Source organism: Oncorhynchus masou, chromosome 23 (assembly GCF_036934945.1).
Source record: "Oncorhynchus masou masou isolate Uvic2021 chromosome 23, UVic_Omas_1.1, whole genome shotgun sequence".
Lineage (NCBI taxonomy): Eukaryota > Metazoa > Chordata > Actinopteri > Salmoniformes > Salmonidae > Oncorhynchus > Oncorhynchus masou.
In genome coordinates this window covers 8,473,606-8,488,520 of record NC_088234.1, presented here as the reverse complement: position 1 = coordinate 8,488,520, position 14,915 = coordinate 8,473,606, and the positions used below count along the sequence as shown (strand labels likewise).

Here is a 14,915-nt window from a genome sequence, read left to right as displayed (position 1 = left end):
TTATTCTACTGTTCTATTGTTATTCTACTGTTCTATTGTTATTATATTGTTATTCTACTGTTCTATTGTTATTCTACTGTTCTATTGTTATTCTACTGTTCTATTGTTATTCTACTGTTCTACTGTTATTCTACTGTTCTATTGTTATTCTACTGTTGTTCTACTGTTCTACTGTTATTCTACTGTTCTATTGTTATTCTACTGTTGTTCTACTGTTCTACTGTTATTCTACTGTTCTATTGTTATTCTACTGTTCTATTGTTATTCTACTGTTGTTCTACTGTTCTACTGTTATTCTACTGTTCTATTGTTATTCTACTGTTGTTCTACTGTTCTACTGTTATTCTACTGTTCTATTGTTATTCTACTGTTCTATTGTTATTCTACTGTTCTATTGTTATTATATTGTTATTCTACTGTTCTACTGTTATTCTACTGTTATTCTACTGTTCTATTGTTATTCTACTGTTCTACTGTTATTATATTGTTATTCTACTGTTCTGCTGTTATTCTACTGTTCTACTGTTTTTCTACTGTTGTTCTACTGTTCTACTGTTATTACACTGTTATTCTATTGTTCTATTGTTATTCTACTGTTGTTCTACTGTTCTGCTACTGTTCTATTGTCATTCTACTGTTGTTCTACTGTTCTACTGTTGTTCTACTGTTATTATATTGTTATTCTACTGTTATTCTACTTTTCTATTGTTATTCTACTGTTGTTCTATTGTTCTACTGTTATTCTACTGTTCTATTGTTATTCTACTGTTCTATTGTTATTCTACTGTTCTATTGTTATTCTACTGTCATTCTAGTGTTATTCTACTGTTCTATTGTTATTATATTGTAATTATACTGTTCTACTGTTATTATATTGTTGTTCTTCTGTTCTATTGTCATTCTACTGTTCTATTGTTATTATATTGTTATTCTACTGTTATTATATTGTTATTCTACTGTTAATTGACTGTTATTATATTGTTGTTCTACTGTTCTATTGTCATTCTACTGTTATTATATTGTTATTCTACTGTTATTCTACTGTTATTATATTGTTAGTCTACTGTTGTTCTACTGTTATTATATTGTTAGTCTACTCTTCTACTGTTATTCTATTGTTATTCTACTGTTATTATATTGTTAGTCTACTGTTATTATATTGTTAGTCTACTGTTGTTCTAGTGTTATTATATTGTTAGTCTACTGTTGTTCTAGTGTTATTATATTGTTAGTCTACTGTTGTTCTAGTGTTATTATATTGTTAGTCTACTGTTCTACTGTTATTATATTGTTATTCTATTGTTATTCTACTGTTATTATATTGTTACTGTATTGAGCCTATATTTTGGTACTTAATTTTTTATTTTATATTATTGTTGTCAAGAGGTGAACCAAGAGGTAAGCATGTCATTGTACTGTGTACTGTACACCAGGGCTGTTCAATGGGCAGGATTCAGTTATGCTGAGCCACGGGGCACATGCCGTTACGTCATCAGGTCCAAAGTGGGGTGGGTGGAGATCCCTTCTCAAATGGAACAGTAATCTGTGCTGCTCAATCATGTTGTGAACAAGGCAGAATGGTGCATTGTCCAGAAACAGAAACATCTCTTTTCCATTAAATAAATGTTAGAATAATCAAGTTTATTTAATTGGCAGATAAAAAAATAAATGACTTTTGCAATATGAAAACACAGAATCCTACTCATTATTCCATGTGCTTCTACATCACTTTGCCCGTGGGCTTTGATCGGGGCACCTGGGTCACACAGGGGAAGCAGCCAGGTTACAAAACCAATACAGTCAACTTTCACTCGGTGTAAACACCTAGACGGGCGCCCGGGCCAGATTAATAGAACCGCCTGTGTCCGTCCTGGAGGGACAAAACACTTCTGGTTTCTAATCAAAGACTAATTCAAACAGGAGACACCCATCTTCTGATAAATTATGTATTTGTCCTGATTTCTTTCTTTGCGGACGTAATTTACATTCTTTAGCAGATGAGCCTCTTACAAATGAATATTATACCACAGACTGAGCAACCATGTTGTTTATTTCCGATGTGAGTCAGTTTATGCGACTGAAGCTTTTCCCACACTCACCACAGCTAAATGTTTTCTCTCCTGTGTGAATCCTCATGTGATTGGACGGATCTCTTTTGTATTTTGAGGGTCTTGCCACGAACAGGGCTGACAGATACGGACATAGACATTCAGTTTACAGGTGGAGTTGTAGCGTTTCTTGCAGAAGCTGCATCCACTGAGTCTCTTCTTGGGGAGAGTCACATGTCTCTGCAGGTCAGCTTTCAGAGGAAATATATATATATATAAAAATAAATAAAAATAGATGCTGTTGTGCCCTTGAGCAAGGCACTTAACCACCACACAACAACTGCTCCAAGGGTGGTGTCCAACCTCATATAATATATATATATATCTCTTTTCGGAGGAGTTGGCATAAAAGTGGAAGTCAAATTTCCTTTGGACTTTGTGTGGAATTACTTACTGTCAAATTTGATTTACATACAATGTTTTGCAAAAGTCAATCGATCGCACATATATATTTCTGTAACCCAAAGCAAGAATGATCCAGAGTTAAGATAGCTTTAAAATAAGCAGACGAGACAAACTTTATTGTCCATTAAGTTTAAACTGAATGCAAATGTGTCGTTGTCACTCTGAGTTATAATAAAAGTATGAAAACAGACATAAAACAGACACAGACACAAGCACATGAAACATTGACATGACAAAATGAAACAAAAAATTAAACATCACTGAGAGGTACCAGAATTGTAATTGAGAACACTCAATCTGGTATTTGTGTACCACGATCAGTGTGAGTTTGCTTGCATTAAAACGTCATACTATCTTAAGTAGGGAAAGAAACGGCCTTGCCTTTTTGTAGATGAGGTCAGTGTTTTACTGGAAGTTTGTGGTCTAAAATTGTCCCCAAGTATTTAATATGTGTGACTTGCTCCACGTCCTTCCATGGTGCCAAGCTGGAGAGAAGGGCTTCCATTTCCCAGCTTTCTTTCCGCCAAGGAACAGTTTTTTATTCCTGGTGACGTTGAGGTCAAGAAAGCTACGGTCAAACCACGTCAAGAGGCAGTCAATGAACTGGGAGTAGCTGGAGATGGACTTGACCTCCAGGCTGGCAACCAGAGCCATGTCGTCTGCATATTTGATGAGGGCCATATCGCTGTTGCTTCCTAAGAGATTTGTCAACATCCTGCCTTTTTATTCACTAACCTGAGAGACAATCTCTTTGTCCTAATGTTCTTTCCTCTTTCAGTTTCTGTCCTGTTTTCTTCCTTTGTGGATTTTATCCACATGCCTCAGCAGATGAGATTTATGAGTGAATCCTTTACCACAGATGGAGCAGCCATGTGGTTTCTCTCCTGTGTGAATCAGTATATGCCTCCTTAGGTCCGCCTTCTGAATGAAGCTTTTCCCACAGTCACCACACCTGTATGGTTTCTCTCCTGTGTGAGTCCGTATATGTTCAGTTAGGTGTCCCTTCTCATCAAAGTTTTCCCCACAGTCACCACAGCGAAAGGAATTATCTCTGCTGTGAGTCCGTATATGCGTGGTTAGGTTCCCCCTTTGATTGAAGCTTTTCCCACAGTCTCCACAGCTAAATGGTTTCTCTCCTGTGTGAGTCCGTAAATGCATGTTTAGGTTCCCCCTCTTATTGAAGCTTTTCCCACAGTCACCGCAGGTAAAGAGTTTCTCTCCAGTGTGAGAAAATATATGTATCTTAAGGGACCCTTTATGCCTGTAGCTTTTCCCACAGTCACCACAGATAAATGGTTTCTCTCCTGTGTGAGTCCGTATATGCATGGTTAAGACCTCCTTGCGATTAAAGCTCTTCCCACAGTCTCCACAGCTAAACGGTTTCTCTCCTGTGTGAGTCAGTTTATGCATGGTTAGATGCCGCTTGAGCCCAAAGCTTTTCCCGCAGTCTCCACAGGTAAAAGGTTTCTCTCCTGTGTGTGTCAGTTTATGAATGCTTAGGTTCCCCTTCTGACTAAAACTTTTCCCACAGTCACCACAGGTAAAAGGTTTCTCACCTGTGTGAGTCAGTTTATGAACAGTAAGGTGTCCCTTCTGACTGAAGCTTTTCCCACAGTCACTACAGCTAAATGGTTTCTCTCCTGTGTGAATCAGTACATGTTCAGTTAGGTTCCCCTTCTGACTGAAGCTTTTCCCACAGTCACCACAGATAAAGGGTTTCTCTCCTTTGTGAATCCTCATGTGCCTGGATAGATCTCCTTTGTATTTGAAGGTCTTTCCACAAACAGGGCAGGTGCAGGGTTTACTACTGTGACAGAGCCTGACATGGGCCTTCAGTTTACAGGTGGAGTTGTAGCGTTTATTGCCGAAGCTGCAGTCACTGAGTCTCTTCTTGGTGAGAGTCACATGTCTCTGCAGTTCAGCTTTCAGAGCAAATGTTTCACCACAGTCATGGCAGTGGTGAGTTTTTCTAGGCGTGGTGCTGGGTTTGGAACAGTGTTCCCCCATTGGTGGGTTGGGATCCAATGGTGGGCTACTGTCAAGTCCTACTGGGTCACTGCTTACGGCTGAACTGTGGCTGCAGGCAACGTTTTGATTATCTGGAGGGTCACGGGGAATGTCTAAACCCCTTAAGTGGGTCACAGTGACAAAAGGTGTGAGATTCACTGGTTTAGAGTCACTATCTCTGTTCTCCACAGTCTGGGTTTGGGGAAGAGTCAAGGACCAAAGTGGGTTCTCCAGATCACATTCACTTTTCACACAGGAAGGAGTGAATATGGAGTCTTTGGTAACAAAGAGCCCTTGAAGCTGCTCTTCCTCCTGACTGGTCCTGACTTCGTCCTGTTCCTCTTTAATCTGTTTGGTCTCTGGGTCCTTCTGCCCCAGACTGGGGCTCCACACCTGCTCACAGTGCTGCTGCTCAGGGGGAACCTCCTCTTCAGAGACAGAGAGCTGCAGGCAGTCTAGAGGGAAGGAGAGGAGGAGCAGAGGTTATTTATAACAGAATTTGGAATCACTCATGAATTATAGATCTCTATGACATTCAATTTCAAGGTTCTTCCTTAGCATGGATCTCTATGATCTATATAGCCTTAGTGCAGACAGCTAGCTAGGTATTTGCTTTCCTTCACACAAGCCATATAGGTGGTGGGTTAACATGCCTACTATGGGGTCCTGTGTGGCTCAGTCGGTAGAGCATGGCGCTTGCAACGCCAAGCGTCGTGGGTTCGATTCCCGCTAGGGCCACCCATATGTAAAAGTAGTGGCCCCAGCCGACTTGTAAGTCGCTTTGGACAAAAGTGTCTGCTAAATGGGATATATTATTGAACACACTGTTGCTAATGAGTACAAAAGTTCCACTGACACCGTCTAACCCTTAACAATCTTTGCACATCTGAAAAATAGTGTATGTCTTAGAGGATCGAAGGACCATGATTGGCATAAGAAGCTTAGCATCCACTACAGCATGTCTGAACCCCCACTTCTCCTTATATGGGACCTTTCAAAACCCCCACTTCTCCTTATATGGTAACTTTCAAAACCCCCACTTCTCCTTATATGGTAACTTTCTAAACCCCCATTTCTCCTATTATGGTAACTTTCTAAACCCCCACTTCTCCTTATATGGCTCCTTTCAAAACCCCCACTTCTCCTTATATGGTAACTTTCAAAACCCCCACTTCTCCTTATATGGTAACTTTCAAAACCCCCACTTCTCCTTATATGGTAACTTTCAAAACCCCCACTTCTCCTTATATGGCTCCTTTCTAAACCCCCACTTCTCCTTATATGGCTCCTTTCAAAACCCCCACTTCTCCAGAGAGATACAGTGCCTTGCGAAAGTATTCGGCCCCCTTGAACTTTGCGACCTTTTGCCACATTTCAGGCTTCAAACATAAAGATATAAAACTGTATTTTTTTGTGAAGAATCAACAACAAGTGGGACACAATCATGAAGTGGAAAGACATTTATTGGATATTTCAAACTTTTTTAACAAATCAAAAACTGAAAAATTGGGCGTGCAAAATTATTCAGCCCCTTTACTTTCAGTGCAGCAAACTCTCTCCAGAAGTTCAGTGAGGATCTCTGAATGATCCAATGTTGACCTAAATGACTAATGATGATAAATACAATCCACCTGTGTGTAATCAAGTCTCCGTATAAATGCACCTGCACTGTGATAGTCTCAGAGGTCCGTTAAAAGTGCAGAGAGCATCATGAAGAACAAGGAACACACCAGGCAGGTCCGAGATACTGTTGTGAAGAAGTTTAAAGCCGGATTTGGATACAAAAAGATTTCCCAAGCTTTAAACATCCAAGGAGAAGACTGATCAGAGATGCAGCCAAGAGGCCCATGATCACTCTGGATGAACTGCAGAGATCTACAGCTGAGGTGGGAGACTCTGTTGTCCTATGGACAATCAGTCGTATATTGCACAAATCTGGCCTTTATGGAAGAGTGGCAAGAAGAAAGCCATTTCTTAAAGATATCCATAAAAAGTGTTGTTTAAAGTTTGCCACAAGCCACCTGGGAGACACACCAAACATGTGGAAGAAGGTGCTCTGGTCAGATGAAACCAAAATTGAACTTTTTGGCAACAATGCAAAATGTTATGTTTGGCGTAAAAGCAACACAGCGCCTCACCCTGAACACACCATCCCCACTGTCAAACATGGTGGTGGCAGCATCATGGTTTGGACCTGCTATTCTTCAGTAGGGACAGGGAAGATGGTTAAAATTGATGGGAAGATGGATGGAGCCAAATACAGGACCATTCTGGAAGAAAACCTGATGGAGTCTGCAAAAGACCTGAGACTGGGATGGAGATTTGTCTTCCAACAAGACAATGATCCAAAATATAAAGCAAAATCTACAATGGAATGGTTCAAAAATAAACATATCCAGGTGTTAGAATGGCCAAGTCAAAGTCCAGACCTGGGGCGGCAGGGTAGCCTAGTGGTTAGAACGTTGGACTAGTAACCAGAAGGTTGCAAGTTCAAACCCGAGCTGACAAGGTACAAATCTGTCGTTCTGCCCCTGAACAGGCAGTTAACCCACTATTCCCAGGCCGTCATTGAAAATAAGAATGTGTTCTTAACTGACTTGCCTGGTTAAATAAAGGTAAAATAAAAATAAATAAAAATAAAATCCAATCGAGAATCTGTGGAAAGAACTGAGAACTGCTGTTCACAAATGCTCTCCATCCAACCTCACTAGCTCGAGCTGTTTTGCAAGGAGGAATGGGAAAAAATTTCAGTCTCTCGATGTGCAAAACTGATAGAGACATACCCCAAGCGACTTACAGCTGTAATCGCAGCAAAAGGTGGCGCTACAAAGTATTAACTTAAGGGGGCTGAATAATTTTGCACGCCCAATTTTTCAGTTTTTGATTTGTTAAAATAGTTTGAAATATCCAATAAATGTCGTTCCACTTCATGATTGTGTCCCACTTGTTGTTGATTCTTCACAAAAAAATACAGTTTTATATCTTTATGTTTGAAGCCTGAAATGTGGCAAAAGGTCGCAAAGTTGCGAATACTTTCGCAAGGCACTGTATAGTGGTATAGAGAAGAATGAGTATTCAGACTCCTTCACTTTTTCCACATATTGTTACGTTGCGTATTCTAAAATTGATTACCTTTTCCTCAACAATCTACACATAATATCCCATAATGACAAAGCAAAAAACTGTTTGTTTTTGTTGGTATTTGTTAAGTTATTTTGGATGATAGTTAAGTTTAGTGTTCAAAGTTTCCAAATCTGTATAGCAATCAAGGATAAATTGTTCCTACACTGAACAAAAATATAAACGCACCATGTAAAGTGTTGGTCCCATGTTTCATGAGCTGAAACAAAAGATCCCAGAAATTGTCCATACGCACAAAAAGCTTATTTCTCTCAATGTTTTCACAAATTTGTTTACATCCCTGTTAGTGAGTATTTTTCCTTTGCCAAGATAATCCATCCATCCGACAGGTGTGGCATATCAAGATGCTGATTAAATAGCATGATCATTACACAGGTGCACCTTGTGTTGGGGACAATAAAAGGCCACTATAAAAAGGTGCAGTTTTGGCACACGAACCCAATGCCACAGATGTCTCAAGTTGAGGGAGCGTGTAAATGGCAAGCTGACTGCAGGAATATCCACCAGAGCTGTTGCCAGAGAATTAAATGTTTATTTCTCTGCCATAAGCCACATCCAACATCATTTTAGAGAATTTGACAGTACGTCCAACCGGCCTCACAACCGCAGACCACGTGTATGGTGTTGTTGGGAGATCGGCTTGCTGATGTCAACATTGCGAACAGAGTGCCCCGGAAACAGTTTATTAACTAAGTAGAACCGTAGCTAGCGAGGTATTAGATCTACATACTAACCTATTCTACATAGCTGTATCTCTGGTGTCCTCTGCAGCAGTCTCCGTAGCCGATCATTCTCCTCCTGGTAATCTGCCACAGTTTTCTCAATCGCACCAAAAATCTCCACAGCAGCAGATGCCGTTAAACATTCATTTAACAACACACTCAACAACTGTAGTTTAGACGTTTTCAGTGGACTGAGAGTTGGGTGTTCAGCTTGTACGGCTTCTTGACATGGGTCCTTCTGATCACATTCACTTTTCACACAGGAAGGAGTGAATATGGAGTCTTTGGTATCAAAGAGCCCTTGAAGCTGCTCTTCCTCCTGACTGGTCCTGACTTCCTCCTGTTCCTCTTTAATCTGTTTGGTCTCTGGGTCCTTCTGTTCCAGACTGGGGCTCCACTCCTGCTCACAGTGCTGCTGCTCAGGGGGAACCTCCTCTTCAGAGACAGAGCGCTGCAGGGAGTCTAGAGGGAAGGAGAGGAGGGTCAGAGGTCACCTATACAGACATGCCTGAGTGCACAATGCCATTTCTAAAGGCTTTTGTTGACGCCGACAAAAAACATTTTTATATTTTCTTTAAATGATCTGTTTATGATGTTCCAATACGAAAAACCAGATACAAACATTGACAGATATTCAGAAAAAACTAAAATGTCCCTCTCATAGATCTAGGTGGTCCATATTACTGGTACCATATATATATATATATAGTCATACTGGTACCCTGTGTATATAGTAATACTGGTACCCAGTATATAGTTATACTCGCCCCCCATCTAGCTTCAGAGTTTGTTCTGTTAGGTGACTTAAACTGGGATATGCTTAACACCCCGGCAGTCCTACAATCTAAGCTAGATGCCCTCAATCTCACACAAATCATCAAGGAACCCACCAGGTACAACCCTAAATCTGTAAACAAGCGCACCCTCATAGACGTCATCCTGACCAACTGGCCCTCCAAATACACCTCCGCTGTCTTCAACCAGGATCTCAGCGATCACTGCCTCATTGCCTGTATCCGCTACGGAGCCGTAGTCAAACGACCACCCCTCATCACTGTCAAACTCTCCCTAAAACACTTCCGTGAGCAGGCCTTTCTAATCGACCTGGCCCGGGTATCCTGGAAGGACATTGACCTCATCCCGTCAGTAGAGGATGCCTGGTCGTTCTTTAAAAGTGCTTTACTCACCATATTAGATAAGCATGCCCCTTTCAAAAAATGTTGAACCAGGAACAGATATAGCCCTTGGTTCACTCCAGACCTGACTGCCCTCGACCAGCACAAAAACATCCTGTGGCGGACTGCAATAGCATCGAATAGTCCCTGCGATATGCAACTGTTCAGGGAAGTCAGGAACCAATACACGCAGTCAGTCAGGAAAGGTAAGGCCAGCTTCTTCAGGCAGAAATTAGCATCCTGTAGCTCCAACTCCAAAAAGTTCTGGGACACTGTGAAGTCCATGGAGAACAAGAGCACCTCCTCCCAGCTGCCCACTGCACTGAGGCTAGGTAACACGGTCACCACCGATAAAAACATGATTATCGAAAACTTCAACAAGCATTTCTCAACGGCTGGCCATGCCTTCCTCCTGGCTCCTCCAACCTCGGCCAACAGCTCCACCCCCCCGCAGCTACTCGCCCAAGCCTGTCCAGGTTCTCCTTTACCCAAATCCAGATAGCAGGTGTTCTGAAAGAGCTGCAAAACCTGGACCCGTACAAATCAGCTGGGCTTGACAATCTGGACCCTCTATTTCTGAAACTATTGTCCAACCCCTATTACCAGCCTGTTCAACCTCTCTTTCATATCGTCTGAGATCCCAAGGATTGGAAAGCTGCCGCAGTCATCCCCCTCTTCAATGGGGGAGACACCCTGGACCCAAACTGTTACAGACCTATATCCATCCTGCCCTGCCTATCTAAGGTCTTCAAAAGCCAGGTCAACAAACAGGTCACTGACCATCTCGAATCCCACCGTACCTTCTCCGCTGTGCAATCTGGTTTCCGAGCCGGTCACGGGTGCACCTCAGCCACGCTCAAGGTACTAAACGATATCATAACCGCCATCAATAAAAGACAGTACTGTGCAGCCGTCTTCATCGACCTTGCCAAGGCTTTCGACTCTATCAATCACCATATTCTTATCGGCAGACTCAGTAGCCTCGGTTTTTCTGATGACTGCCTTGCCTGGTTCACCAGCTACTTTGCAGACAGAGTTCAGTGTGTCAAATCGGAGGGCATGCTGTCCGGTCCTCTGGCAGTCTCTATGGGGGTGCCATAGGGTTCAATTACTTGGGCCGACTCTTTTCTCTGTATATATCAATGATGTTGCTCTTGCTGCGGGCGATTCCCTGATCCACCTCTACGCAGACGACACCATTCTATATACTTCCGGCCCGTCCTTGGACACTGTGCTATCTGACCTCCAAACGAGCTTCAATGCCATACAACACTCCTTCCGCGGCCTCCAACTGCTCTTAAACGCTAGTAAAACCAAATGCATGCTTTTCAACCGTTCGCTGCCTGCACCCGCACACCTGACTAGCATCACCACCCTGGATGGTTCCGACCTTGAATATGTGGACATCTATAAGTACCTAGGTGTCTGGCTAGACTGTAAACTCTCCTTCCAGACTCATATCAAACATCTCCAATCGAATATCAAATCTAGAGTCGGCTTTCTATACCGCAACAAAGCCTCCTTCACTCACGCCGCCAAACTTACCCTAGTAAAACTGACTTTCCTACCGATCCTCGACTTTGGCGATGTCATCTACAAAATAGCTTCCAACACTCTACTCAGCAAACTGGATGCAGTTTATCACAGTGCCATCCGTTTTGTCACTAAAGCACCTTATACCACCCACCACTGCGACCTGTATGCTCTAGTCGGCTGGCCCTTGCTACATATTCGTCGCCAGACTCACTGGCTCCAGGTCATCTACAAGTCCATGCTAGGTAAAGCTCCGCCTTATCTCAGTTCACTGGTCACAATGGCAACACCTACCAGTAGCACGCACTCCAGCAGGTGTATCTCACTGATCATCCCTAAAGCCAACACCTCATTTGGCCCTCTTTCGTTCCAGTTCTCTGCTGCCTGTGACTGGAACGAATTGCAAAAATCGCTGAAGTTGGAGACTTTTATCTCCCTCACCAACTTCAAACATCTGCTATCTGAGCAGCTAACCGATCGCTGCAGCTGTACATAGTCCATCGGTAAATAGCCCACCCATTTTTACCTCCCTCATCCCCATACAGTTTTTATTTATTTACTTTTCTGCTCTTTTGCACACCAATATCTCTACCTGTACATGACCATCTGATCGTTTATCACTCCAGTGTTAATTGGCAAAATTGTAATTATTCGCCTACCTCCTCATGCCTTTTGCACACAATGTATATAGACTCTCCTTTTTTTCTACTGTGTTATTGACTTGTTAATTGTTTACTCCATGTGTAACTCTGTGTTGTCTGTTCACACTGCTATGCTTATCTTGGCCAGGTCGCAGTTGCAAATGAGAACTTGTTCTCAACTAGCCTACCTGGTTAAATAAAGGTGAAATAAATAAAATAAACCCTGTGTATATATAGTCCTACTGGTACCCTGTGTATATATAGCTATATCGGTACCCTGTGTATATATAGCTATACCGGTACCCTGTGTATATATAGCTATACCGGTACCCTGTGTATTTATCCATACTGGTACCCTGTGTATATATAGCTATATCGGTACCCTGTGTATATATAGCTATACCGGTACCCTGTGTATAGAGCTATACTGGTACCCTGTGTATATATAGCTATACTGGTACCCTGTGTATATAGCTATACTGGTACCCTGTGTATATAGCTATACTGGTACCCTGTGTATATAGCTATACCGGTACCCTGTGTATTTATCCATACTGGTACCCTGTGTATATATAGCTATATCGGTACCCTGTGTATATATAGCTATACCGGTACCCTGTGTATAGAGCTATACTGGTACCCTGTGTATATATAGCTATACTGGTACCCTGTGTATAGAGCTATACTGGTACCCTGTGTATAGAGCTATACCGGTACCCTGTGTATATAGCTATACCGGTACCCTGTGTATATAGCTATACCGGTACCCTGTGTATATAGCTATACCGGTACCCTGTGTATATAGCTATACCGGTACCCTGTGTATATAGCTATACCGGTACCCTGTGTATATAGCTATACCGGTACCCTGTGTATATAGCTATACCGGTACCCTGTGTATATAGCTATACCGGTACCCTGTGTATATAGCTATACCGGTACCCTGTGTATAGAGCTATACCGGTACCCTGTGTATAGAGCTATACCGGTACCCTGTGTATAGAGCTATACCGGTACCCTGTGTATATAGCTATACTGGTACCCTGTGTATAGAGCTATACTGGTACCCTGTGTATAGAGCTATACTGGTACCCTGTGTATAGAGCTATACCGGTACCCTGTGTATAGAGCTATACTGGTACCCTGTGTATAGAGCTATACTGGTACCCTGTGTATATAGCTATACTGGTACCCTGTGTATAGAGCTATACTGGTACCCTGTGTATAGAGCTATACTGGTACCCTGTGTATATAGCTATACTGGTACCCTGTGTATATAGAGCTATACTGGTACCCTGTGTATATAGCTATACTGGTACCCTGTGTATAGAGCTATACTGGTACCCTGTGTATAGAGCTATACTGGTACCCTGTGTATAGAGCTATACTGGTACCCTGTGTATAGAGCTATACTGGTACCCTGTGTATAGAGCTATACTGGTACCCTGTGTATAGAGCTATACCGGTACCCTGTGTATAGAGCTATACTGGTACCCTGTGTATAGAGCTATACTGGTACCCTGTGTATATAGCTATACTGGTACCCTGTGTATAGAGCTATACTGGTACCCTGTGTATAGAGCTATACTGGTACCCTGTGTATATAGCTATACTGGTACCCTGTGTATATAGCTATACTGGTACCCTGTGTATAGAGCTATACTGGTACCCTGTGTATATAGCTATACTGGTACCCAGTGTCCAGCTATACTGGTACCCCAATATAGCTGTATCGTTACTCATTATCAGGGTTCTCCCCATGATTTTTAACAAGGTGGTGCAACTGAGTACGAGGGCAGCGCCCCACTCTGGGCTCAGAGATGTTTGTGTTTTCTTACACCTGCAACTGCCATGTCCTGCAATCTAAAGCAAAACATGTCCTAATATCATAACACGTTTTACATAGTGGAGCATTCAGTCCACAAGATGGCGCAGCTCCTCTCACATTCTTTGGGGAGAACCCTGTGTTATCTTTATTAGTTCTCTCTCTGCATTGTTGGAGGGCCATAAGTAAGCTTATTAGTTAGTTTGTGTCTGTTAGTTTATGCCTGTTTACGAAGCATTTGACAAATACAATTAGATTTGAAGGCTTTAGATAAGTAATCAAATATGCAGACAACTATATAATCATAGGCCTACGTAATAATTGTTAATGGCTTTCATGGTTTATTTAATCTTGTAAATTACACATTCGCAGATAAAAGCTTGATTGCTGTAGGCCTGTAGACCAATATATACAGTAGTTAGGTAGGTAGAACATCTCATTAAAAACATTTGGTTGAAACTGTGATCTCTATTTACCTAAGCAGTTTGCTAATTGAGTAGAACTATATATATCTATCAGTAGATCTACATACTAACCTATTCTACATAGTTGTATCTCCGGTGTGATCCCCAGCAGTCTCCGTAGCCGATCATTCTCCTCCTGGTACTCCACTACCGTTTTCTCAACTGCCCCGAAAATCTCCACAGCAGCCGTAGTTAAGCGCTCATTTAAAAACACACGAGAAAACTGTAGTTTAGACATATTTCAGACGACTGGGAGTTGGGTAGCCTATTTAGTTCAGTCAGTAGCTAACTATGTCTTTCTTTACTCCACAACAATAACGTTCAAAATCAAAACAAAGTAACCTCAGAGAGGAAGAGGCGAAGAGAGAGGTCACACTCGCTAAAAATCTGTCCAAAATAATCCCGATACGTTTCAATGGATTTATTTCGGACCTAATCTTGTCGCCTGCATTCCTACTTTCGGGACAAGGATTTTTATTGTCAGGATTGAGTGACATGAGCATCTCATCATTACATACAGATCTTTGTTCACCTCCAATCCTACTTCCGGGTTCTAGTCGAGGAATTTTCGAAAACTCCTTGGTTCTTCTGGAACCCGGAAACATACAACAGCGTCGCCAGATGGGTGGAGGTTTATTATTGTGCAATGCAGCCAGCCTACTGACCAGAGGTGTATTCTACAAAGCATGTCCCTGAGTTAGCTAGCAAACTAGCCTACATATTCTTAACCTACAAAAATATATTCAAGCTTCTAATGGGCATGGTCAGTTTGACCCAACCAAAAACACATATCAAAGTTTAACCTTCTCAATCAACCTGAAAATCTGTCGTTATTTTCAGGTTGTTATTCAATCTATTTGGTAGTATACCCCCAGTCAGTGGAGGCTGGTGGGA

At 42.0% G+C, this 14,915-nt stretch overlaps 1 protein-coding gene across 2 annotated transcripts in view; it reads right to left on the bottom strand.

Moving 5' to 3' along the window:
• The window catches only part of LOC135510243 (oocyte zinc finger protein XlCOF6-like), a 42,189-nt gene extending 27,274 nt beyond the window's left edge, over positions 1-14,915 (bottom strand). The window contains exons 1-3 of one of the 2 annotated variants that reach the window (XM_064931042.1): positions 14,094-14,906; positions 8,396-8,845; positions 1,734-4,975 (exon numbers count right to left, since the gene is read on the bottom strand). In XM_064931042.1, coding sequence (XP_064787114.1) covers positions 3,288-4,975; positions 8,396-8,845; positions 14,094-14,259 — 2,304 coding nt within the window. In that variant the 5' untranslated portion in view covers positions 14,260-14,906 and the 3' untranslated portion in view covers positions 1,734-3,287. Of the gene's footprint in view, positions 1-1,733; positions 4,976-8,395; positions 8,846-14,093 lie in introns of those variants that run through there. The other variant, XM_064931041.1, reaches the window with a different exon arrangement.